At 41.0% G+C, this 27,286-nt stretch overlaps 1 protein-coding gene across 9 annotated transcripts in view; it reads left to right on the top strand.

Moving 5' to 3' along the window:
- LOC124804727 (cleavage and polyadenylation specificity factor subunit 6) overlaps positions 1-22,695 on the top strand; it is a 174,951-nt gene extending 152,256 nt beyond the window's left edge. For 6 of the 9 annotated variants that reach the window (XM_047265016.1, XM_047265014.1, XM_047265013.1 and 3 more), the window contains 3 exons: positions 1,435-1,645; positions 21,819-21,917; positions 21,996-22,695. In XM_047265016.1, the coding sequence (XP_047120972.1) occupies positions 1,435-1,645; positions 21,819-21,917; positions 21,996-22,146 (461 nt within the window). In that variant the 3' untranslated portion in view covers positions 22,147-22,695. The remainder of the gene's footprint in view (positions 1-1,434; positions 1,646-21,818; positions 21,918-21,995) is intronic. The other 3 variants (XM_047265017.1, XM_047265020.1, XM_047265015.1) reach the window with 1 other exon arrangement.
- Positions 22,696-27,286: the final 4,591 nt, after the last annotated feature.

Raw genomic sequence — 27,286 nt, 5'->3', positions numbered from 1 at the left:
TCTAAGTTCTAGTGGACTGATGACCTCAGATGTTCAGTCCCATAGTGCTCAGAGCCATTTGAACCATTTTATGATCAACAAAAATAGATGACACATGCAAACCGTAGAAAGTTTCATACAACAAATTTGTCAGTATTATTGGCTCAATCACCTCACAGTAAAGGTGCTTGCACCATTTAAAAAGATGTTGTAATATATATTTTTGTTTCAGGAACTATATTATGAAACTGATAGAGCTACTCACGACAAGGAGGCAGCATTGAGTTGCAGATGGACTCACTGGAAAGAGTGCTACACATTTAAGCTTTCAGATAAAAAGTCATTCTTCAGAAATAGACACACACACACACACACACACACACACACACACACACACACACGCACGCACGCACGCACCCGCGCGCGCAGCTATTGGCGCCGTTTATTCGTGTGTGTGTGTGTGTGTGTGTGTGTGTGTGTGTGTGTGTGTGTGTTTCTCTACTTCCAAAGAACGACTTTTTATCTGAAAGCGTAAATGTTTAATAGTCCTTCCATTCTGCTTGTCTGTGATTCACAGCCGTCTCTCTCTGGCGAGTAGCAATCTGTCCTTTTCATAATATTGGTTTTTTTATTTTATTTTTTTTTCTTACTGGACTTTCCATTCATTGTTTTATTTTTGTTTTAATTTTTTAGAAGAGTTTTAAGTTGTTTTTTTCAGAGGGATGGCAGGATGAGAACATAAATTGTCAGTCTCCGGAGTTCAGGAAAACTAGTGATGAGTGGGAGTATTCAAATGGTCATTGTGATACAGCAGGTGCTCGGGTCTCTAAATCGTGGTGCGGGTAGCGAATGTCCGAAGGTTTTTTGTGTGTTTGACCACTTTAGTGACTGTAATATCTATATATAAGCTCTGCATCGAACATTGGTGGTCAAAAGAACAAGTAGTTTTGTGTGTTGCCATGTCTTTAACATTGCAGGATGTACCAATTGCAAGGCTGGAATAAATGGGGGTACTTGGGTGTATGAGGCAATTTTTAAAGCTGGAACAGTTGTAGGAGTAGGAACTATTTAAAAACATTAATGCAGTTTGACAAGGATGTCTTGAGGTTAGGATGGTGGTGGAAGGAAATACTGGTTTGGTCTGGTTACGAACAGTGAGGCTGCAGTGTTACCGGATGGTGGGAAGGGTGTGGAGACACTTTTTCACGAAGTGTCCATACTGCGAAGGTCATGCGGTTACCAGTCAGGAATCTTCTTTTTTTTTTTTGGGGGGGGGGGGGGTGGTACCTTGAGTGTCTTTATATACTTCGTGTGGCATTGTGTCTGCAATGTCAGTATTTTTATTTAAAAATATTTGTGTTCGTAAGTCATCTGTTTTGTGAATAATTTCAGGAAGGTTTGTAATGTTATTTATTTTTTCTCTGTTAGGACTCTAGCTACTTTGAATTGTTGCAGAGCGATCTCGATCAAGGGACAGAGAAAGATCTCACAGACGCCGACGAGAGAGGTCTCGAAGCCGTGACCGTGAATATAGAGAAAGGAGTCGAGACAGGGAAAGGGAACGTGAGCGTGACAGATACTATGCTGATGCGTACCCACGTGACCGGTCCCGAAGCAGAGACAGAGAACGTGAGCGAGATTACCGTGAGCGTAGCCGTGAGGACAGGTATTGTACTTTGTATCCCATTTGTTTTACTGTTAAGTCATAAAAAATGATTATTACTGTGAATAAGAAGGAGGTGTTACCAAGAAATGACTATTGACAATGTAATTGCAGTTCTGTTAAGGTATTATGAGAATGGAAGACCAGTGCAGGAATGAGAGAGAGCTCAAAGTTACTAATATTCTCTCATGTCTTCATATTATCTTTGTCTTGGGGAGGAGATAGGATTAAATAGTTACGCTGTTTGCAGAGACTTTTAATATAGGCTTTATAGTGATGCTTTAAAACATAAAATGGGTCTGTGGAAAGAAGTTTAACTGGAGAACCCAAATTATTCCTTTCCGCTGATAACTGTACAAAATTTGATTACTCACATTTGATACGTCGTTTCCTATGCCTGTTCCTGTCTGTAATCAGTATTCCTTTGCATCTAGTATTAAAAATCTTGATCATTGAAATTAAGATTACTTTGAAAATCAAGCGAAATGTGTCCATTGTTGCAAGTAAAAGAGCAAATTATGTCAGTTGATATTTTTCCTAAAGGAATGGCTAATTCTTTTTATACTCAGAAAATTTGGATTTACTTGCTAATGGATCTTTCCATGCTAAGTGGTCTAATTTTGGAATAAGTTCCCAAATGACCATCATAGATTTTGCTGAAATTTTGTGTGGGCATTTGCACATGGTCCCAGTGAACATTGGGAAAGTTTCATGACCATTAATTCAATACTTCTGAAGATACAGTAATTTGTTTGATTCCATAATGCAGCTATCAACTTTCTGGCAACTTTGAGACATAAAATCTTCAGTAATATGTTCTTGAAAGAAATAAAACTTGGTCATCTTGTACAACTTTTCATGCTCTCATAAGCTAAACAATAAAAAAAATATTTCTGAGCGGTTTGCATATGGATAATTGGAAGCAAAGTTGACTGAAAAAGTACACAATAAGAAAAAAGTTGAGTTTAGCATTTTACATCTCTGGAAGTAACTGCAGGCTAAATCTGAAACTTTGCAAGTAATAACTTATTATATTAATGTCTTAGAACAGAATATTTCATTCTCCTGATGCTTTCCAACAGTTTACGAATTGAAGGCAAAAAGTGCTGTTTTTCTAAAAATTCCAAAAATTGCTACTTTTGGCCCAGTTTACAAAAGAAGTGTCTTCTGCAATCTCTTTTAAAGCGTTTTCATTAGACAGTTCATATTCTAGGCCACCTAAAGAACTATGTTCGGTTTTGCCATAGAAGCATGTAAGTCCATTAAGGGGGGTGGGGGGGGAGAGGAGGTAGAGGTAGAGGTGGAACGTACGTTGAAAATGGGCCCATATTCCACTTGCACTAAAATAAATTTGATGCCTTTTTTTATGTTCTTCAGTTGTTTAGTACTGTTTGTGGAAGATAGTATAAGAAATGAGCTTGGGTCAGGAAAACAGCAAGTAAGGAGGTGTCTTTCTTGTAATTTTTGGGTTCTGTCGTAGCAAAATTTCTTCCCAATCAATCAGTCATATCATCTGGCGATAGTATAGTTTTCCTCACGACATTCTACAGCAAATTAATGAAACCTGTAAAAACTTCAAGTGACTTTAAGTAAACATAGACATAGGATCCTAAAAGAGACCTCTGCTAGCTTTGGCCTCAGACACATACAGAAATGTATCAGCAACTTGGGATCCTACATTAAGAAACTCACCAGTGGCTGCAGTTGCACAGTTATCATGCATGGCCCCAATGGTGATGGTGATGTTGGCTTTATCACTTTAATAGGAGCCAGCAGTGGTTAAGAGACCATTGACCATATCAACTCATACAATTTTTCATGGGTACACTGGTGCTAACACGAAGTACACTGTACCTTAAACCAAAATTAAACTAGCACTTCAGTAGCGTTACACAATGAAAAGACATACCAGTAATTTTCTACAACATGAATCTCTTCCAAAAAAGTCAGGAAGACTGCTGTGAACTTAAGCAAAATTTACACAATGCATCAGTGATGTAAAACTGGCAGGCTTTTTTTATATGATGTGTGCTGTGGATGTTATGTAGCAATTTTGCTACCAATATCTCCACAGCCTGTATAATGTAGAGTTAAATGGTGACATTTACAACCAGTTTGATTCTGTAGTCGTAACGGAAAAACAGATTGAAATATTTCACAATGAGTCATGACAAAATACATGCCAGTTTTTTGAGTTATACGGACTTTACCTCACTTCCTAGCCCTCATGATTTTAGAGTACGAAACAATTATAGAAAATAATAAAAGATGCCAGGTTTAATTTGAATAGCCGGCCGAAGTGGACGTGCGGTTAAAGGCGCTGCAGTCTGGAACCGCAAGACCGCTACGGTCGCAGGTTCGAATCCTGCCTCTGGCATGGATGTTTCTGATGTCCTTAGGTTAGTTAGGTTTAACTAGTTCTAAGTTCTAGGGGACTAATGACCTCAGCAGTTGAGTCCCATAGTGCTCAGAGCCATTTGAACCATTTAATTTGAATACCAGCAGAATATGGGCCCATTTTCAATGCATCTCCAAGGTGATAGTGTTTTCTTAGTGTGTTATACGCTTGCATTGCAAAACCAGATATAGTTTTTAGATGTGGTCTTTCTAATGAAAATGTTTTTAAAGAGATTACAGAAGACACGTACTTCTTTTGTAAAAGTGGGCCAAAAAAGATATTTATTTTTGGTGTTTTTTAGAAAAAGTTATACTTTTTACCCTCAATTTAAACTGTTAGAAAGCAGTAGAAGAATGAAATTTTATATTATTAGGCCTTGTATTGATAAGTTATTACATGCAAAGTTTCAGGTATGTGCATGCGCCGCCCCCCCCCCCCCCCCCCCCCCCCCCCCCTGCTGACTTTGCTTCAAATTATCCATATGAAAACTGCTCAGGAAATAAGTATATATTATTTAGATTAAGAGAGCACGAAAATTATTACAAAGATGACTCCCCCCCACAAGAAAATATTACTGGAGATTTTATGACACAAAGTTGCCCAAATGAATTGAATTCATGATCTTGAAACTTTACTAATGTTCAACAGGAACATGTGACAATGTGCAATTGTTCATGCAAAATTGCATCAAAATCTCTGGTGGTCATGTGAGAAACTTGGCATGGCATGGAATGAGCCTAATTACTCACATAGACAGAGTATGTGGCCCTGTAATTTTTCTCGTCATTAAGTTTCTTGGAGTTTTTTGTGTTTTAATGTAATTCGTTTGTTGAATATTCTAAATAAAATTAATTTGTGAACTTACCAACAGCTTACAATGCTTGCCGAGTCAGCTTTCCATCGTATTGTTGCTTTTTGTCACTGTCGTTGTTGCTTCTGAGTTCATGTGTATGCTAGTTGGCTGGTTGTTCTGGTGATTGTTGTTGGTAATAATCTGTCTTTTCTATAGAGGTATGGGTTATGACAAGTCACTACAGTGCGTATGGTGAGAGAAGTGCTCCGACAGTTGACGTGGCCTTGGTGCACATGCTTTGCGCATCCATGACGGTCGGTCAGATTGTGAGCTTTTGTTTACGTTACCGTGGCAACGTCCCAGTGTTGCCATAAGGCTCAACAACTGCTGCTGGCTCTCTTCCTGTCCATGTTGGATACTGGCAACTGCGCTGCCAGCTGTCAGAGCTCTTCTCTCGACGTATGTAGTATAATAGTACATTACACAACACAGTACTGATAGTAAAACTTTTTTTAACATTCTCAGTAGCAAATCCTACATAAAATTTTATGATACACACAAAAAGTTTTATTGTAACTAAATAAACAGGCAAAAACAGGAAAGTTATAACATTATTGAGCACTGGAGGGAACTGAGATTAGTCTAATAGCAGTCAGTGTGTTGTTGCTATGAAATATGTAAGAATGCATTTGTATGTCAGACAGTGAATTCTAAAAGGAAAACATTCTGTCTAAACCATATTTTCTATTTAATTCTCTTTTCAGTTGATGTTTCTAGATGTGTGTAGAATATAACACAGAGTGAGGTTTAGCTCCTGCTTGTTGTGATGTTTATTTTTGTGTTTACAGGGGCTGATTGAAATGTCTGTGACTAAAATTTTGTCCCCATTCCTGAAATATAATTTCTCAACACATATAATGAAAGGTGTTACTGTAACCACTGAACATATTGTTAAGTGGTCACTAAGCACACAAATAGAAACAGATTTGTCACTTGTGTATTGATGGGCATATCATAGGGCATGGATTTATAAATCCCCACTCTTCCTCCCAAATTGATTTTTGTTCTTCGTGTAGTGCTTACAGAGTGTTGAGATTCGTCCACTGTATAAAGCTGAAAAACTGACACACAGGAGTGGCCTGCACATCATCAACCTCAGATTGCATTCTGGTTTCGTTGAGGAGTAAGGTGTTCCGCAGCGCCATGCCAGTTGGCATTTGTGCAGTGACGGTTGTAAGTGTTTATTTTGTATGCTGAGGATACTGGTGCCACATGGTCTTCTCAATTTGTGGTTTATTGTTCTTGAAGGTCACAGTTAGTCTGCGAACAATAAACTTTAATTGTGAGTTACCATCTATGTTGTAATGCAAATAAATCATTTTGTTTATCTTTGGGAAGAGTGAATGAAATTTCAGTATGTTCCGTCATCCTGTAAATGTTACACAAGTACACATTATGTGGCTGACATACTGTCCCAAATGCTGTGTGACTCATACTCAGGAAGTATAATCGGATAATGCATGAACCTAAGTCAACATACATTATGTGTGTATTGGAATAGTTTTATTACTGATTTCTAATGTCCTGTCATCCATTATTTGTGTGTGACTGCTGTTACCAAATTGTAGTATTAATGAGTTTTTGGAGGGTGTAGATTGGATTTCCTCCATTACTGTACATTATCAGATCAGACGTTTCCAGACACTGCAATGTAATGTGTAATTGAGTACTAGATGTCATGAGAGATGAACCAGCCAGTGTAAAAGGAGGGGAGAGTATTTTCTTATCAGTAGAAAAGCAGTAACAGCAGAATATGTCAATCATGAGAACTCAGTGACTTTGTACATGGACTAACCATTTCACATCACCAGAGTAACAGATCCATCAGGGACATTTCAAACCTTCTGAAGTAGCCCAACACGGCAATGTGATTGTGAAATAGAAACATCTAGGAACAATCACAGCTGAACAGAGACCAGGCAGACCTTATGTAGGACATACAGGGACTGCTGAGCATAGCATAGAGTGGTTATAGAGAATACATTGAAATCAGAGTTACCAGCAGTCCAGCTCGCACAAAGACTGTGCGTAGGAAGTTGCAAAGAACTGGGTATGATGGACGAGCAGCTACACATACACCCACTTTTCTGTAGTCAGTACTAAGTAATGCTTCGCATGGTGTAAAGAGTGACCCCACTGTACAGTGGACGACTGAAAATGATTGATTTGTAGTGATGAATCCCACTGTACTCTGTGGAAATGCAATGGAAGGCTCTGGGTTCAGCAAGTGTCTGAAAAATGTTATCTGCCATCATGTGTAGTGCCAACAGTGAAGTGAAGTGTGGAGGATGTGGTGTTATGGCATGGGGATGTTCTTTATTGTTTGGTTGCGGTTCCCATACTGCATTAAAGAAAACACACATTGTGCAAGGATATGGACACATTTTGCAGTATTGTGTGCTATGTACAGAAGAAGATCTTGGAGACAAAAATAATTTTTATCAGCATGACAGTGGACTGCCATAAAGCAACAGCTGTGGGGCAACAATTTGTGGACAGCAACATTCCTGAAATTGATTGGCCTGAATCCAGTGGAACACCTTTTTGTCTTAGCTACAGAGCTCAGTCTCAAAAATCGCTGCACCTTCTTTTCGCTCTCAAGGAAGAATATGCTGCCATTTGTACACAGACATTCAGACACCTCGTTGAGTGTCCCTAGTAAAGGCCTTATTAACATCACTGTTTAGAATTTGTTCCTATAACAATGTATTTCAGCAAAACTTTCTTGGAAAAGTGAAAAGTATATGATCACTATGACACTCTACGGCACCAAAATATCCACAGTAAATTTATCATGTGTAGGGATTGGCTCTGTACACAATCAGGAAGTAAGGGCAGAATTTGTTCCTATAACAATGTATTTCAGCAAAACTTTCTTGGAAAAGTGAAAAGTATATGATCACTATGACACTCTACGGCACCAAAATATCCACAGTAAATTTATCATGTGTAGGAATTGGCTCTGTACACAATCAGGAAGTAAGGGCAACTTGTCACCGAAATAGTGATTATTAGAAAATCGATAGTGAACTATTTTGAATGGTGCAGTGGAAAATACCATGTCAGGAATGCCACTTTTCAAGAGGGAGTCTCCAGACTTTACCGCTTTCACTGTATTGATTTTATGGGGCCATTTGCTTATATCCTGAAATATTAACCACAAATTTCGGTGAACGATCCTTTGCATTGTTGGAAAACTAACTCACTCTTCTGTCATTTAGATAACTGTCTATCTGGGTGACCAATACTATGGAAGTTCAAGGGCAAACATAGCATAAAATGTTAAAAGTATTTTGATTAGTCAGACTAAAGCTTCTGCTTTTTAAAAAAGAGGCTACATGAAGTATTTCTGGATTTATCAGTTACTGAGAAAAGTACAAGCATGTTTTGTTGGAAACACTTGGTTGCTCATGAGGTGCAAATGGACCACATATTATGTTTGCACAGTATTGTGTTGAAAAGAAGCTTCAGAAATGACAAAGATGCTAAATAAGCACATTCCTTTCTATAAAACAAGGAGAATAAAGCACCTATATACACAGTAAATCAGTACGTTGAAAAAAGAAAAAAAAAAAGAAAAGAAAAGAAAAATATGTTGTACAGTAGACTGGAAGAACATTATCATCATCTTGTATCAACTAAATGTAAAATTATCATCATTATAGTATGTTTTATTAGTGAAATAATAAATTTAAAAATTGGAAAATTTTTTCAAGCCATACATTAAATAAAAATTGACAGAAAATGTTGCTGTATGAATAAACTTACATATGAGGTTGCAGTTAAACACTGTTGAAATGGCATATTCTCTGTTACTGTAGGTAAGACACATACTGCTAGACGCTGTTGCTGCATTCGGAGAGCCAGTAATCGGAACACACATTTCCTCGACATTCAAGGAAGGATTGTGCCACCGTTTATAAATTGAACCCAATGGAATAATGAGTAGGGTTTTCAGTCTGAACAGAATCTTAATACTAGATATCGCTTTCATTGGTAGGTTAAGTCGTGCTTGGTCCTCTCACATGGCCAAATACAGTTTTGCGTTTTCTGTGCTTCTGTTGCTCCTCTTTCTTTCTATCTTTTCTTTTTTCCCCACTTATTTATCTCTGTATAGTGTGACTGCCTATTTTACACAGCCTGTTGCAACTTTCTACCAATGTGAACGACTTCATTTCATCCATTTGTATTTGTCTGAGTCTTTCTTCTGTTGCTCCTAGCACTTTGGAACTGCCACCTTTTTGTAGAACTTATTAATTAGCTTTCTTTCTCTTATCAAGATTTAGTGCGTTCATACTGCATATCTGCTGGTAGGAAGAATCCAGAAAACGCAGGCTATGAAGCAATCATTAAAGTGAAGCACAGTGTGTTGGGCAGCTCATTAAGCAACTGGGTGGCCCAGCTGCTAGTTGTCATGCCCACTTACAACAGTGACAACATGCCAGTGGTTGCACCTTAGTTTCTGGATAACATGCCTGTTTCCACAGTTAGCTCTCCCTGTGATGGGTAGGAGATGGTTGTGACAGGACTGGAGTAGAGTGTGGTGGGAGGTCTGTTACAGGGATATAAGACTGAGGCAAAGGCCTGGGAGCAGAGGTGTAGTAGAGACAACAAGGATGTTGCATAAGTTCAGTGGGTGGCAGAATATCACTGTGGGAGGATAGTGAGGAGGATATTCCTCATTTGAGGGCACAAGGAGAGGAATTACAAACTTTGGTTCAGAATATGATTCAGTTGCTTCAGCCCAAGTGGCATTGAGTTACGAGAAGTGTGCTCATTTGTGGCTAGACAGTGAATATCTGGGAGGTGGTATGTGACTGGAGAGAGAAGGCACAAAAAATTCTTTTTTGGACAAGGTTGTCTGAAGTCCTCTGTGAGACACTTGGAATATTTAAAGAGGGACTTCTCATCATTGTAGATGCGTTGAGCCTGGGTGACTATACTGTATAGAAGTGACTTACTTGTGTGGATTGGTAGTTGTGAATGAGTGGCAGCATGGAGTGAAGGTTTTGTTGGTGATTGGAAGGTTTTGATGTGGATGGAGGTGCTGGTGTAGCAGTCTCTGAGATGCAGGTCAACATCGAGGAAGGTTCCCCCTGCGGGTCCGGGGGTTAGAATAGGCCCGAGGTATTCCTGCCTGTCGTAAGAGGTGACTGAAAGGAGTCCCTCCCCCTCAAGGGGGTAGTTAGCACCTGCGTCCGGAGACGGACGGTTCCACGACCTATATTTGTGGTCATTTTGGTTTTTCACTTCTTCTCATTTCTTCCTTCCTTTGGTTGGTTCCTTTCTTTGTTCTTCTCCATCTCACTGTCTTCCTTACTCTTTCCCTTGCCTTCTTCTCCTTGCCTTCTTCTGCTTGCCTTCTCTGGTCTCCGCCTCAGCGTTTGAGACAGTCTGTCCTCTCTCTTTTCTTTTTCCTCTTCTTCCTTCCTCCCTGTGCACGCCTGAAGGCCGACCCACGCGTTCGCACGCGTAGCCGGTGACAGGGTAACGCGTAATTCCCCGCCCTGGGTAGACAAGTAAGGCACGCACGTACCCCCCGGTAAAGGCCAGGCCCAGGGAGGGGTGATTGCCTGAGCTGATACCTTCTGGCCATGCCGATTGGTCCCTATGTCTGTTCCTCGGGAGGTGTGACCTGAGGTGTAAACATTCACCTAAGGCGGGAGTGCCCTCTGAGAGGGTCCCCACAAGGAAGGAGCGCGCCATCGGAGACGCTGGCAATCATGGGGGATTCCTCTGCAATGGATTTCTCTTCTTCTTCTCTCTCGACTTGTGCCCACAAACGGAAACTTGACCAGCCACCAGTGACAAAAGTACTGCCGCCTGCCCCACAGTTCCTCGTCGTTTCTCGATCTGAGGACGGAAAGGATTTTTCCTCTGTCAACCCTTTCGTTATCCAGAAGGGCGTAGATGCCATATCCGGAACTGTTAAGTCTTGTACCAGGTTGAGTAATGGTACCTTGTTACTAGAAACTGAGAGCGCCTTTCAGGCACAGAAACTGCTTCGAGCCACACTCCTGTACACGTTCCCTGTCCGGGTGGAGGCTCACCGAACTTTGAATTCGTCTCGTGGTGTGGTCTATACTAGATCACTCGACAGATTGACTGACGAAGAGATTCAGTCTTTCCTCGCTGAGCAGGGCGTGACGGCTGTCCACAGGGTCATGAAAAAGGTCAACAATGATCTTGTACCGACCCGGACACTTTTCTTGACCTTCGATAGTGTTCAGCTGCCATCGCGCATCAAGGCGGGCTACGAGGTTATTTCTGTTCGCCCCTATGTCCCGACACCTACACGCTGCTACCAGTGTCAGCGTTTTAATCACACTCGCCAGTCTTGTTCCAATGCGGCTAAATGTGTCACTTGTAACAGGGATGCCCGTGAGGGTGACTGTCCACCTCCGTCTCCTCGTTGTGTGAACTGTCAGGGTGACCATGCAGCGTCCTCCCGCGGCTGTCCCATCTATAAGGAAGAAAGCTGTATCCAAGAAATTCGGGTCAAAGAGAAAGTGTCCACCTCGGCTGCTCGCAAGCTATTTGCTAGTAGGAAGCCCACGCTGCTCCCAGCGGGGAAATACAGTACTGTCCTCGCCTCTCCTCGGACTACCAGGGAGGGTGGCAACCCAGACATGCGATCTGATCTTCAGCACCACGGTCATCCGTTCGGCCAGTGCTAAGATCACGCGGTCGACGTCTCCTCTTCCTCCTGTCACCCCACAGACACAAGCCCCTTCATCAGCTTCTGCCAAGACGAATACCCAGAAGTCAGATGCACGGGCCTTCAAGAAGGAATCGTCCCGTGCCGACTTCCTACGTACCTCGAACTCCCAGCCATCAACCAGTACTTCCACCAAACGACCTTCCAAGAAGGCTCATAGGAAGCACAGTTCTCCTTCTCTGCCACAGCGCATTTCTTCTCCTGCGCCACCCGGCGGTTGCTGCCCCAGGCCGTCATCCGTTTCGCCTGGCCGCACCGGTGGTAGCCGAACATCTGGCCGTTCACCGGCGGAGGAGGCTCCCCCTCCCGGCCATCTTACCAAGATGGCCGATGAACCTATAGAACCAATGGACGATGACTGTCCGCCTACTGATAGCGGCGGCAGTGCTCGCTCGAAGCTAGGCCCTCAGCGACCTTCAAGGTGACCCCTTCTTTCATCTTCCTTTTCTTCTTACGATGGCACTTATTCACTGGAATATTCGCAGCATTCGCTCCAACCGAGAGGACTTGAAGTTGCTGCTCCGCTTGCACCGTCCGCTCGTCGTTGCCCTCCAGGAAACAAAGCTACGCCCATGCGATCAAATTGCCTTGGCACACTACACCTCTGTGCGTTTTGACCTACCCCCTGTGGTAGGTATTCTGGCTCATGGAGGGGTTATATTGCTGGTCCGGGATGATATTTACTACGATCCCATCACATTGCACACCGGCCTGCAGGCAGTTGCCATTCGAATTACTCTCCCCACTTTTACATTTTCCATTTGTGCCGTTTACACTCCATCGTCGTCTGCCGTTACCAGGGCAGACATGATGCAAATTATTGCTCAGCTACCTGCACCATTTTTCCTAACTGGAGACTTCAATGCCCACCATCCCCTTTGGGGCTCTCCAGCATCCTGCCTGAGGGGCTCCCTGTTAGCAGACCTTTTCAACCAGCTCAATCTTGTCTGCCTCAATACTGGCGCCCCTACTTTTCTTTGGGACACATCTCACACCGATTCCCATTCAGACCTCTCTATATGTACTACCCAACTTGCACGCCGGTTTGAGTGGTATGCACTTTCTGATACATATTCGAGCGACCACTTCCCGTGTGTTATCCATCTCCTGCAGCATACTCCCTCTCCGTGCTCATCTAGTTGGAACATCTCCAAAGCAGACTGGGGGCTCTTCTCTTCCAGGGCGACCTTTCAGGATCAAACCTTCACAAGCTGCGAACGTCAGGTCGCACGCCTCATGGAAGTCATTCTCACTGCTGCTGAATATTCCATCCATCACCCTACTTCTTCTCCACGTCGCGTACCGGTCCCCCTGGTGGACCGCAGCATGTAGAGACGCTTTATGTGCTCGTCGACGTGCTTTACGCACCTTTAAATGCCACCCTACAGTGGCAAATTGTATCAATTATAAACTATTACGTGCACAGTGTCGTTGTATTATTAAAGAAAGCAAGAAAGCCAGCTGGGCTGCTTTCACAAGCACCTTCAACAGTTTTACTCCTTCTGTTGTCTGGGGTTGCCTGCGCCGGCTATCTGGCACTAAGGTCCACTCACCAGTTTCTGGCTTGATGGTTGCGAATGACGTCCTTGTGGCCCCTGAGGACGTCTCCAATGCCTTCGGCCGCTTTTTCGCAGAGGTTTCGAGCTCCGCTCATTACCACCCTGCCTTCCTCCCCCGAAAACAGGCAGAGGAGGGTAGGCCACCTAACTTCCGCTCCTCGAATCATGAAAGTTATAATGCCCCATTCACTATGCGGGAACTCGAAAACACACTTGCCCAGTCACGGTCCTCCGCTCCAGGGCCTGATTCTATTCATATTCAGATGCTGAAGAACCTTTCTCCTGTGGGTAAAGGTTTCCTTCTTCGTACTTATAATCGCATCTGAATTGAGGGACATGTTCCCGCATGCTGGCGCGAGTCTATTGTCCCGGTTCCTAAGCCGGCGAAGGACAAGCACTTGCCTTCCAGTTATCGACCCATCTCGCTTACCAGCTGTGTCTGTAAGGTGATGGAGCGAATGGTTAACTCTCGTTTGGTTTGGCTGCTCGAATCTCGACGCCTACTTACCAATGTACAATGTGGATTTCGTAGGCGCCGCTCTGCTGTTGACCATCTGGTTACCTTGTCGACCTTCATTATGAATAACTTCTTGCGGAAGTGCCCGACCGCGGCTGTGTTCTTTGATTTGGAGAAGGCTTACGACACCTGTTGGAGGGCGGGCATTCTCCGCACCATGCATACGTGGGGCCTTCGCGGTCGCCTCCCCCTTTTTATTTGTGCCTTTTTAATGGATCGACAGTTCAGGGTATGTGTGGGTTCTGTCCTGTCAGACACCTTTCGCCAGGAGAATGGGGTGCCACAGGGCTCAGTTTTGAGCGTTGCTCTCTTCGCCATAGCGATCAATCCAATAATGGATTGTCTCCCAGCTGATGTTTCAGGCTCCCTTTTCGTGGACGATTTTACCATCTATTGCAGCGCACAGCGTACATGTTTCCTGGAGCGCTGTCTTCAGCGTTCTCTTGACCGTCTTTACTCCTGGAGTGTCGCCAATGGCTTCCGTTTTTCTGCCGAGAAGACGGTCTGTATTAACTTCTGGCGCTACAAAGAGTTTCTCCCACCATCCTTACGACTCGGTCTCGTTGCTCTCCCATTCGTGGAGACAACAAAATTTTTAGGTCTTACATTTGACAAGAAACTTAGCTGGTCTCCACATGTGTCATATTTGGCTGCCCGTTGTACCCGTTCTCTAAATGTCCTCAGTGTTCTCAGTGGTATGTCGTGGGGAGCGAATCGAACCGTCCTACTTCGCCTATATCGGTCGATCGTCTGCTCCAAGCTGGATTATGGGAGCTTCGTATACTCCTCTGCACGGCCATCCATCTTACGCCGCCTCAACTCCATACAACATCGGGGTTTGCGTCTTGCGATCGGAGCATTTTATACCAGTCCCGTCGAGAGTCTTCATGCTGAAGCTGGTGAATTGCCACTCACCTACCGGCTCGATATACTGCTTTGTTGGTATGCCTGTCGGCTACTGTCAATGCCTGACCACCCGTCTTATCGTTCCTTTTTTGACGACTCTCTCGACCGTCAATACGGGTTGTATGTCTGTGCCCTGCTACCCCCTGGAGTTCGCTTTTGTCGCCTCCTTCAACACCATGATTTTTCACTCCCTGCAACCTTTAGAGTGGGCGAGAGCCACACGCCACTTTGGCTCCAGGCTCAGGTTAGCGTTCACCTTGACCTCAGCTCACTCCCAAAGGAGGTTACCCCCGGTTCGGTATACCACTCCCGTTTTGTCGAACTTCGTTCGAAGTTCATTAATATGACTTTCATTTATACAGATGGCTCTAAGACCAGTGACGGGGTCGGGTGTTCTTTTATTGTCAGGGCACAAAGTTTCCAATACCGGCTCCATGGCCATTGTTCGGTCTTCACAGCTGAGCTCTTTGCCCTCTACCAGGCTGTTCTTTACATCTGCCGCCACCGACATTCTGCTTATGTCATCTGCTCCGATTACCTGAGCGCCATCCAGAGCCTCTGTGATCCGTATCCGGTTCACCCTTTCGTGCACTGGATCCAACGCTCTCTTCAGCAGCTGGTGGACAACGGTTCTCCGGTTAGCTTTATGCGGGTTCCTGGCCATGTCGGTATCCCGGGGAACGAAGCTGCAGATGCCGCGGCCAAGGCTGCGGTCCTCCAGCCTCGGACAGCTTCTTGTTGTGTCCCTTCATCAGATTGTAGCAGGGTCATTTGTCGGCGCATTTTATCACTGTGGCATGCCGAATGGGCTGCGCTTACGGACAACAAGCTTCGGGCCTTGAAACCTCTTTCCACGGCTTGGACGTCCTCCTCCCGCCCTTCTCGAAGGGAGGAGGTCGTTTTGGCCCGGTTACGAATTGGACACTGTCGGTTCAGCCATCGCCACCTGCTGACGGCTGCGCCGGCGCCGTTCTGCCCATGTGGGCAATTGCTGACGGTCCGCCACATTTTAACATCCTGTCCGGATTTTAACACACTGCGTCTTGATCTTGTCCTGCCATGTACTCTAGATGCCATTTTAGCGGATGACCCACGAGCAGCTGCTCGCGTTCTTCGTTTTATCAACTTGACAAACCTCTCTAAGGACATTTGATTATGCTGTTTTTTTAATCCTATGCCTGTCAGTCTGTCTTCTATCGTGTTTTCCCTTTTAGTTGCTGTTTTAAACTTGTGCCTCGCTGTGCATACCTAACGTAGTCTGGGCGCTAATGACCATTGAAGTTGTGTGCCAAAAAAAAAAAAAAAAAAAAAAATTCGAGGAAGGTGGCTTGCACGGTTGAGGAGAACCCAGTGAATCGGAACAAGCTGAGGCATTAGGGATTGTGTTGTTATGAAAGAAATGAAATGGTCCACCATTTTCTTTGCTGTCTCTCCACAGTTTCAGTTCCTTTGCCACTGGTGCCTTGCTCGCTACTGTCTATGCCAACTCCCTCTGCGCTAATATCTGCAACACCCATGGCGTGGGTGCTGTTCAACACAATTCTAAACTGCTTTCATACCTATTACCTCCTCTATGGTCACACTGACCTGACCACGATTGCTTCACCTTTGAAGGCGTCACCTACAAACAAATCTGTGGTGCAGCTATCGGCGCCTGTGGCACCATTCTGTGCCAACCTATTCATTGGCCATCAAGAGGAATCCTTCTTAAACACCCAGAATCTTAACCCCTCATCTGTTTCAGATTCATTGAATCTTCGTGAACTGGAACAAGGCTGAGGACATCTTATCCATGTTTCTTCAGAACCCAACAAGCTACCTTCCTCAATGTTGACCTGCACCTCCAAGACTGCCACATCAGTGCCTCCATCCATATCAAATCTACCAACCACCAAAAAATCTTCACTTCATGCTGCCACTCATTCACAACTTCCATTCCACACTTGTAAATCCCTTCTATTCACCCTAGCCACCATCGCATCTATAGTGATGAGCAGTGCCTCTCTAAATGTGACCTTCACAGACCTTGCGCAGAAACAGACTTCTTGTGCCTTGTCTTTTCAGTCACTTACCACCTCCCACATACCCACTGTCCAGTGACTCATAGCACCTGGAACAGAAGCAACTGAATCACAATGACACTTTAAGTCAGCTACCAATTTATGAGAAAATAATGTGCATGCAACTGTTTGATTATGCTACCAGTCACTTCTAGAAACAATCTTGATAGTGTCCACCTAGATAAAGGATATTTGAATATTGATGTTGCATCACATCGGTGAAAGACCCATTTCTGTCTATATTTGGTTGCTTGTCACCAGTTCCTTAGAAAACCCTAGAGAAGCATTTCAGTTGTACAAAACTGGCAGGTACTGCCCTACCTTCTTAGTGCAATTATGACAACACGTCCATTTTTATCAAAGAGTTTGTGCGCTGCTTGTTTTTGCTAACACACTTCGTTCTCTTCACTTTTGTCAGACCAGTGTTATTGGTAACAGTGCAGTCTAATAGATATAGCCAAATTCTGTCTAGGCGTCAGATAGCTTAATTGGGCAGGTAGGTTAGAAAATTTAAAAAGGGAAATGGATAGGTTAATACCCCAAGCCGATTCAGAAGGATGTAGGTTGCAGTAGGTACTGGGAGATGATTAAGCTTGCACAGGATAGAGTAGCATAGAGAGCTGCATCAAACCAGTCTCTGGACTGAAGACCACAACAACTCTGTTAAACAGCTGGAGTTGTCTTTTAGACGTACGAGTTGTATTGTCCCCACCAAGTGCTAATTTTTCTAGAAATTTGAAGACTGTCAGTCCATTACTAAGGATTACATCTGTTCTACTGGAAGTCATTTTCTAATCCCAACATGTTGTTTTTGTCATTAATCATCGTTGCTTGGAGGTCTGAAAGAATTTTTGTGTAACTTGTTATTAGTCTGTAAATTGATTTGATGCAGCTCTCCACACTTGTCTATCATCTGAAAGCCTCATCATCTCTGCATAACTACTGCAACCTACATCCTTTTGAATCTGCTTAGCGTATTCATCTCTTGGTCTCCCTCTACGGTTTTTACCCTCTACTCTTCCCTCCAGTACTAAATTGGTAATCCCTTGATGCCTCAGAACATGTCCTACCAATTGATCCGTTCTTCTAGTCAAGTTGTGCCTCTAGTCAAGTTCTGCCACAAATTCATCTTTCCCCAATTCTATTCAGTAACTCCTCATTAGTTAGTGATTTACCCATCTAATCTTGAGCATTCTTCTGTAGCACCAGATTTCAAAAGCTTCTAGTCTCTTCTTGTCTAAACTGTTTATCATCTATGTTTCACTTTCATACTTGGCTACGCTCCGTACAAATACTTTCAGAAAAGACTTCCTAACGCTTAAATCAATACTTGGTGTTAACAAATTTCTCTTCTTCAGATACGCTTTCCTTACCACAGCCAGTCTACATTTTATATCCTCTCTACTTCGATCATCGTCGGTTATTTTGCTCCCCAAACAGCAAAACTCATTTGCTACTTTAAATGTGTCATTTCCTAATCTAATTTCCTCAGCATCACCTGATTTAATTTGACTACATTCCATTATTTTCGTTTTGCTTTTGTTGATGTACATCTTATATCCTCCTTTCAAGACACTGTCCATTCCGTTCAGCTGCTCTTCCAGGTCCTTAGCTGTCTCTGACAGAATTACAATGTCATTGGCGAACCTCAAAGTTTTTATTTCTTCTCCATGGATTTTAATTCCTACTCCAAATTTTTCTTTTGTTTCCTTTACTGCTTGCTCAATATACGGATTGAATAACATCGGGGAGAGGCTACAACCCTGTATCACTCCCTTCCCAACCACTGCTTCCCTTTCATGCCCCTCGACTTGTGTAACTGCCATCTGGTTTCTGTACAAATTGTACATATCCTTTTGCTCCCTGTATTTGACCCCTGCCACCTTCATAATTTGAAAGAGAGTATTCCAATCAAGCAAAATATTTAAGACATTGAAACTTTCTCGCAGATCAAAGCTATATCCTGGACTGAGACTCGAACTCAGGTCCTTTGCCTTTCACGTATAAGAGCTACTCAAGACATTGTGTCCCGTTACAATTTTTATCACCCACACTTACTTCCATTACAAAATTATTTCCTGATGGATTGGGATGTGTCCTATCAACTGATTCCTTCATTTAGTCAAGTTGTGCTATTAATTTTTCTCCCCAATTTAATTTACTATCTCCTCATTAGTTATTAAAGTTACACATCTAATTTTCAACATTCAGCTACAGCATCACATTTCCAAAGCTTCTGTTCTCTTTTCAATAAACTACCTGCTGTCCACATTTCACTTCTGTGCAAGGCTATGTTCCATACTGATACCTTCAGAACAGACTTCGATGTTAATGAATTCGTCTTTTTCAGAAATGTTTTTCTTGTTGTTATCAGTCTGCATTTTATTCCTCAGTAGTTTGGTTCCCACCTGTTATTTTGTCACCCAAGAGCAAACATCTCCTACTACTTTGTCACATTTCCTAATCTAGTTTTATCAACATTGTTTGATTTGTGATTTGGGCACACTCCATTATCCTTTATTTTCTTTTGTTGATGTTCATCTTTCTTTCTTTTTTCAATACATGATCTGTTCCATTCCACTGCTCGTCCAGGCCCTTGGTTGTCTGACAGAATTGCAATGTCATCGCAAGTCTTGAAGTTTTTATTTCTGCCCCTTGAACTTTAATTCCATCTCCAAATCACTACTTCATAATTTCAAAATAGGTTTTCCAATCAACATTGTCAAAAGCGTCCTTTAATTTGACGAATTTCTTCAATTTTCTTCTGAGATGAGTCGCAGGGTTACTGTGGTCTCATGTGTTTCTACATTTCTCAGGAACCTGAAGTGTTATTTTTCAATTCAGCTTGTGCTAGTCTTTCCATTCTTGTGGAAATAACGTGTGTCCACTTTTTGCCTGCGTGAGTTTTAAACTGATAGTTCAGTAATATTCACACCTGTCGGAACCTTCCCTCTTGGAGATAGGAATTGTCACATTATTTTTGAAGTCTGAGGGTATGTGTATGATATACAAAGTGGAATGGTTTTTAGCCATAACTGACCCTCCAAGGGATTCTGAGGGAATATTGTCTACTCTAGAGGTCTTGTTTCGACTTAGGTCTTTTGGAGCAAGATCAAATATTTATTGCAGTATATCATCTCCTATATCAGCTTATTTACTTCCTCTGACCTCTCTGTAATCTAGTCCTCATGTTGGTTTCCCTTATGTAACCCTTTTATATTTCCTTCCACTTTTGCCTTCTTAGGGTAGTATAAGCTTGTCCTCTGGGCTCTTGATTTTTGTACAGCTGCTTCTCTCTTCTCCATATGGGCCTTTAATTATGTTATAGATGGCACCCACATTTCCATTACCTGTGTGCTTTTACAACCTTGCATTTGGCCTTCACCCATTTCTGAGTATTCCCTGTATTTCCTTTTGTGTACTTAATTTTCTCCTTTTTATGTTTTGTCCTTTCCTCATTTAGATTTAGCAGCTCATGAGTTATCCAAGGGTTTCTCATGGGTGTTGTCTTTTGCCTGTTTGATTCGCTGATGCGTTTACTGTTTCATCTCTAAAGCCCACCCATTTGTCTTCTGTTGTGTCCTTTACCCTCGTTTGAGGCAGTTGTTGCATGATACTCCCTTTGAAACTCTAAACAGTCTCTAGTTCTTTCAGTGTATCCAAATGTCATCTACTTGAGCTCTTACTTTTTTGCAGTGTCTTCAGTTTCATGGAAATGTCTTACAGTTCAAAATCTGGTTTGTGTGTTCTGCCATTATAAAATAGATTTCAAAACTGTCTGGTGCCCGTAGTCTCTTCCGTATACACAGTGTTTTCATATGGTCCTTAAACCACGTGTTAGTGATGGTTGTATTATACTTTGTGCAAAATTATTCAGGCATCTCTTTCTTGCTGTCCTTTTTCCCCAGTTCATGTTTTCCTACTGTTTTTTCCTGCCTTCTGTTTCCTACTATCGAATTCCAGACACCCATCACAATAAAAGTTTTGTCTTGCTTATCTATCTGAATAATATTTCTCTCATCATACTCCCTTTCAATCTCTTCATTTGCAGAGCTAGTAGGCTTGTAGACTTACACTTATGTGGGGGTCGTTGACTTTGTATTTATCTTGTATACTAAATGGATTCACTATTCTGTTCATAATAGCTTACCCACATTGCTATTGTCTTATTCGTTGTTAAGCCTACATAGTTCTCTAATTCCCACTATATCTAAATTCAACTTATCCATTTCTCTTTCTAAGTTCTCTAACCTACCTAACTGATTATGGGATCTAATATTTTGCATTCCGACACAGAAATTGCCAAGTTTATTTCTCCTGATTACGATGCCCAGCTGAGTAGCCCCCATTTGGAGATCTGATTGGAGCTCAGTTCTACTTCGTAGGGTTATCAGTATCTGTATCATAACAGGCATGCGAGGACTTTCCCACTCTCCTCTACCACCACCTCACCAAAGTCTGTGGTTCATGCAGGAGGTGTAACTACTGTGTATAGCAAAGGAGTCTGAGCTGCTTTATTAAAATGATTGTTTTTCTTGTTCAAGATTTTTTGTGAATGGGTGGTCATTTCTTCCATAGATACTGCACATTTATTTTTTGATTGATTCAAAGCAGCAGCTCAGCAGAATGTTAAGTAGGTTTTTATTATTTTTTGATTGAAATTTAACGGTCTTCGACTAGATGACTGCAACTCCTTGCTCAAATATTCATATTTAATGTCAGTTGAATTAAGTATTAATTTCTGGAAGTAATAACTGGAATTACCTTTTCAATATTTGGGGGGGGGGAGGTCTTTATTTCTGTTGCCACGTGTATCTACTGAATTATGGAACATTTGATGGATCAACACTGTTCTTTAATGATAAATTGTGTGAGCATAAATTTATTGTTATGGAAAAGGGAGGATTAGAACAAAATATGTCTTAGGAAAATACTAACAATAAACATAAAGTTTTCATTATTTATTGTTGTGCATCCTTGAGTGCAGTCATGGGAAGGATGGATTTGCACACTGTAACATAAAAGCTGGGTGAAAGGATAACAGTATGAAAAACGTGGAATGAAACTTTTTGTATTATGTAAGGAGACAAATTAGTTTAGTTCATATAATTATAGATCTTGCAAAACTTTCATCACAATGTCTCACTGAGGAACTGTTGATCCAGTTCCAGTGTTTATTCCAGTTCTACCAGGCAGGCAGTTCGCCCGCGTGCTAAGTCCCCAGAACCACCAGAAGCAGCTCCAGTTATCAGTTCTAAATCTAGGTAGGTTATGTACATATTTGCTGAGAGTAGTAATTTATTTAGAGTAATAATTTATATAGAAGATTCTTTTGTTTCCAGGTATTATGATGACAGGTACCGTGAGAGGGATCGTGAGAGGGAACGTGAACGTGAAGGGACTAGGCGTGAACCTGAGCGTGAACGGGAAAGAGACCGTGAAAGAGAAAGAAGAGAAGAAAGAGAATCTTCCCATCGTAGTACTCGCCATTAAATGGGTTATCTTTCTTTTACAGGGTAGTTACCATACCCCGTTTTTGCATCTCTAATCATAATGTATAGATTTTTTTTAGTGGTGAAATACATTTCATTTCAGGAGAATTTGCATTAAGCAGAAGTTAAAGTAGATTATTAGAGTAAAATTAAATTCCAATTCTCGTTTGTAGGCTACGTTTTTCTTTCCATACGAAACATTTTACGCAGAAAGATTGCTTTTAAAATGGGGATCAAGATATGCATAGCTATCTTAATTCATCTCATTACTTCTACTGAATTCATGCATCAGTGGCAGTCTTTAGTTAATTAGTGTATTTAGTAGAATTGGTTTGACATACAGCCTTCAGTCAAGTAGATGTGAATGGACAAATTTGTTTTAATTGTAAATTAAGTACATAGAAGACTCAGTTCATCACTGGAGATAAGCTGCAGCAAGAGGACTGAAGACACCTGTGGCAGAAACAAAAAGAAGATTGTATTCAGTATCAACAACAGAAGAAGATTGTAGTTTTAAGCTTTTGAATAAATGGCACTTCTGAATTGTGAATTATAATATCATTTTCCCTTGTATCCATTGTCCCAAATGTTCCATACTCCTATTTATTATAAGTGTAAAATGCATCAATTGTGTAATAGAAGTTTGTTGGTATTGGAGTAACCAAAGAGTACTCTCATTTTTGCTTAGAGTTGATATTGGAAGAGGCAAACAATATTTGTGCTACTATCTTTTTATTTATAATGAGCTTCATTCATAAGAATCACTCTTTGCACTAATTATTAATTCATTTGCATCATGCTAAATAGATGAGGGGCTAAAATGTGTGTGTTGGTGCAGAGACTGTATGATTTGTCTTGTGTTCTGGGATATCCACTTCTAACCTAGCAGTTATTGTGCTGATTGTCAATTTTTTGCAGTCTTAATTTGAGAAATCATTATATATATTTTTTCATTATACATACAAGATAGTAAAACAGAGAATGTTATAAAAAATAGAAAGCGAATTAAGCTGTAATGCATCCCCATTCCATTAGTCAGATTGTAGTGTGTGTGTGTGTGTGTGTGTGTGTGTGAGAGAGAGAGAGAGAGAGAGAGAGAGAGAGAGAGAGAGAGGAGAGAGAGAGAGAGATATGTGCTTATCGTATATCCCAAGAAAAGAACACTTGTCATAATTTTATCAGCATGTTTTTGTTGGCTCGTGCTGTATTTTAATAATAATTATTGTGTGGGAATTTTGTTTTCAATCAAGAAAATCACAGTAGAGTACTAGAAGGAACACTGTGTTGGAGTTTTGATCACTGATTGCCAAATTTGTAGTTCCATGTTAATTGATTTATTGTAGATAGCACTAGCACATTATGTGACCTGCATGTACCATGAGATTCTTATTTTTGAATATTTATTTTTTTTTTTTCATCATTTGATCTTGATTATAATAGAGGGGAAAAATATTAAAGAACTTGAAAAGTTCTCAGGACAAAGTAATACATAATTGACATGGAATGTATCCCTTCCATTAATGGGAAAATGTATTGAATTATTACAAGGAGGTGGTTTGTACACGAAAACTGTGAAATAGCAGAGCATGTATGTATTAGTAGTAAGCATTTATCTGGTTGTTAATTTATGTAATTGTTGAGAATTATGACAAGTCGAAACTATATTCTGGTCTGGATACCCAATACATTTGTTGTGGGCAGTGTGCTACCACACAATCCAAAATTACCTCAAGGACAAACTGAAAGTAATAGTTGCTAACGATACGGGAGGAGAATTCTCAGTGTTAAGAGACTCCTGGAGATTGTTGTTTTGGTAGTATTGAATGATTTAACCTTAAATAAAAAATGTTAAGTAAACATATTAATTAGGATAGAGTGCTACTCTGTTCATAGGCAGCTTGATCAACAGTCAGCAACATTTAAAAGTCGTTTTTTTAGCTATTAGAGAAAGCCCTCATGAAATGAAGAAAGAGCACGCACGCACGCACGCACAGACACACACACACACACACACACACACACACACACACACACACACACACACACCTTTCATCTCTGGGTCCTGTGGCTGTGCAGTGGGAAGCACTCTGTCCTAATTAATATTATTATTCCATCCTGGATTTTACCATTTTTTATTTTTAAAGAGATTTTTTCTGAAAGACTTTTCTCAGTGTAGCCCAGCAAGAGGTAGAACTGTATGAAATAACCAATAGGTTATACATTTGATTAAAAAATAAATTAAGTTGTTCATAAAACTGTAAGGGTCATAGAGAAACAGCTGTGGAATTTTAGGAGTGTGGCACATGATGAACTCAGTTCAGTTGTTACGTGGTGAGCAAATACTGTGTCAGACCTGGTAGTGTGTGTCAGTGAGTTTGCCGGGGAAAAAAGTACAGAGCACTTTGATGGCTCTTGCAGTACCTGTTAATCACACATTGAAATATATTTTTACAAAGTACAGTTGTAACACAACAAACAACTAATGCTGTTATGGCAATGTTTAATTTATTACACTAGTGGATACAAGTCGATTGGATGGAATACATAAACGTTTGATAATTAAATCTGTCAAAATAGCTGTAATGCTTTCGGGACGGTTGATGTAGTTACTCTCTTTTTAAATGAAATGCAGTTTTGAGTCTCGAATAGGAAACAGTAAGAACACAAAAATTCTTAGTTGGATCTAAAATGTAAGACAATTTAAGACATTGTTTTCTCTTATACTTAACTCGTTCAAAAATGGATTGTGGATGTCATTGTGAACTTAACAAAATGATTTTAAAATAACTCTCATGTATGTAGTGTATATAGTGCAAAGCTGCCTGAAATCAGGAGTTATCAAAATAGAAGACTGTGCATTTGCAATGCAAGAGTTAAATGTGAAATTTGTAGAGATTTATGTGAACCTAGGTCCTACCTTGCGCAATATGTGAAAACACGTGGTTTCCAAGGAAAAGATGACAAAGCACTTTAGATTTCCTGTATTGCTAGATAAATGCACGAAAAGATATACCGTTGGTATATTTTTGGTTTATGGTAACCAGAATTCTCTCTCTCTCTCTCTCTCTCCCCCATGCTGATGTCATTCAGCTAACAGCCTCACTTACTGACATAATCTTTTTTATTAATTCTAATTTTATATTTGTTACACATTATTATGGTAGAGAAGGTGAGGTGGTTTTCTAATAAGGCATAATACTATTGTATGAGCTCATTGTGTGTACATGAACTGTAGTTGGATGGTTAAGAATGGCCAAATGTGCCATATTGATTATAAAGGAAAAACAAAGGCCATTGTGACACAATAAGAGGTGAGAAGATACTGTAGATAGAAGTAGTAAATCAGGTTCTGGAGTAATGACACACACAAGAGAGATTGAGAAACAAGGGTAGTCAGAAATACCTCACAGAATATACAGAAATGCAGTCTTACAATAAAAAAGGAACACTGTTGGAAGAAACATTTACGTGTAAGGGGTTTGGCTGTAATGTACTACACTGCTGAGAAATCCACGGTAGAAATAGTTTAGTGTTATTTGTATTTGTTGGGAAGCAATGAACTGGTTAATTTTGGAAATTAATGTGGCATTACTACATTTGTGACAATCGGTCTTTGATTGTGATGCCATATTGTGAATCAGGATCTGCTTGTAGCATAAAATCAGTTGTCCTCTTGAAAAATAGAGTACAGATTAGGTCTAGTTAGTGAAGCTTATTGGATGCTAGATGAACACAATGAGAAAGTTACTTACAATGCAAATGTCAGAAATGTTAAGTGGGCATTACAGTATGTTAATGTATAATCCTGGGAATATGTGGTTTCTGCCATGCTTAGTAATAAACTTAACTTTCCCACCAAGTTAACACCATTTACATATTTTAATAAAACTCCAGGAATATATTGAGTAACAGACATCAGTTTTCATTGTACAAGTAACATACGTAACTTTTCACCACACAACAGCCCTTGTGTAAAAACTACTGACTGGAACACTAGTCATTATATTAACATATTTCTTGTATGAAAGTTAATACATTGTAAGCTATTCTGTAGCGACAGAATTATTTGGCTTTACAAAAATATTATGGGGAAAAAATCCAGTTTTGCAAATTGTATTTGAAGTGAGGGAGCTGTTCGAACAACTATGAGAACTTTATGCTAGTTTCTTAATTTTGTTTTGTTCAAAACAGTTTAGTGATGATTTGTTACAAATTTATCCAGTGGCTTGCAACCTGTTGGAAGAGATTAGCAACTGTTTGGGAATAGCATAATTCAAGATAACGTTTGCAGAAGTTTTCAAGCATAGATTTCATAAATTTTCTGTTTCAGTTCCTTCGCCTCTTGTTTTATCTATGGCAGTGTGTAATTCCTTTTGTGTGCATCTTATCGGTGTTCATATATTTAGATGTTACAAGAACACAGTCAAATTTCTTATTGCCATTTGTTCATTGCCAGAGGAGTGTGAATTAAGAGTTACACACTATGGCAGAATTTCTTCTTATTTGACATTGTTGAAGTTACTGTGAAAAGTAGTGGTAGTTCAGTTTTCAGATGTCTTCGAATAAAATTGTCCATTACTTGTTTTGTATTGTTGTATGGAGTGCCCCCCCCCCCCCCCCCCACACACACACACACACACACACACACACACACACAGACATTACTGAGAATTCCTACTCATAAATTCACACTCTAGTTACAGTGGTGGCATGTTTTCTCATCGTTTCTATATTAACGTACTTCAGGCGTGAGGTGTAGACCATTTAAAAAAATGAAAGAAGTTCAGTCGTGCTATTGTAAGAGTCACTAGTGATTCAAGACAAGGATCAAGTAACCGTAGTTCACCATCAACAATACGTCCTGAGATAGCAGACCCTTGTAACGATACTACAGTGAAAATGTAAATAGTATTTGCTTTCCCTCATAACATTTTGATAAACTGAGCTTAGTTTACACCCTTGCAGCACTATTGCTCAATGTTGTGGTGAGAGACTGCGTAGGATACATTGCATTAACTTCCACCTCTTGTCATTAACTTCCAGCTCATCTACCACCACCTCTTCTCTTCTTATTCATTTCACTTCCACTTGCCAAACTCTGAGAAACTGGCTTGTGTGAGGATATGTAGTTGCTTTAGACC

The sequence above is a fragment of the Schistocerca piceifrons genome, chromosome 7 (assembly GCF_021461385.2).
Source record: "Schistocerca piceifrons isolate TAMUIC-IGC-003096 chromosome 7, iqSchPice1.1, whole genome shotgun sequence".
NCBI classification, from domain to species: domain Eukaryota; kingdom Metazoa; phylum Arthropoda; class Insecta; order Orthoptera; family Acrididae; genus Schistocerca; species Schistocerca piceifrons.
This window is presented reverse-complemented; position numbering and strand designations above follow the sequence as displayed.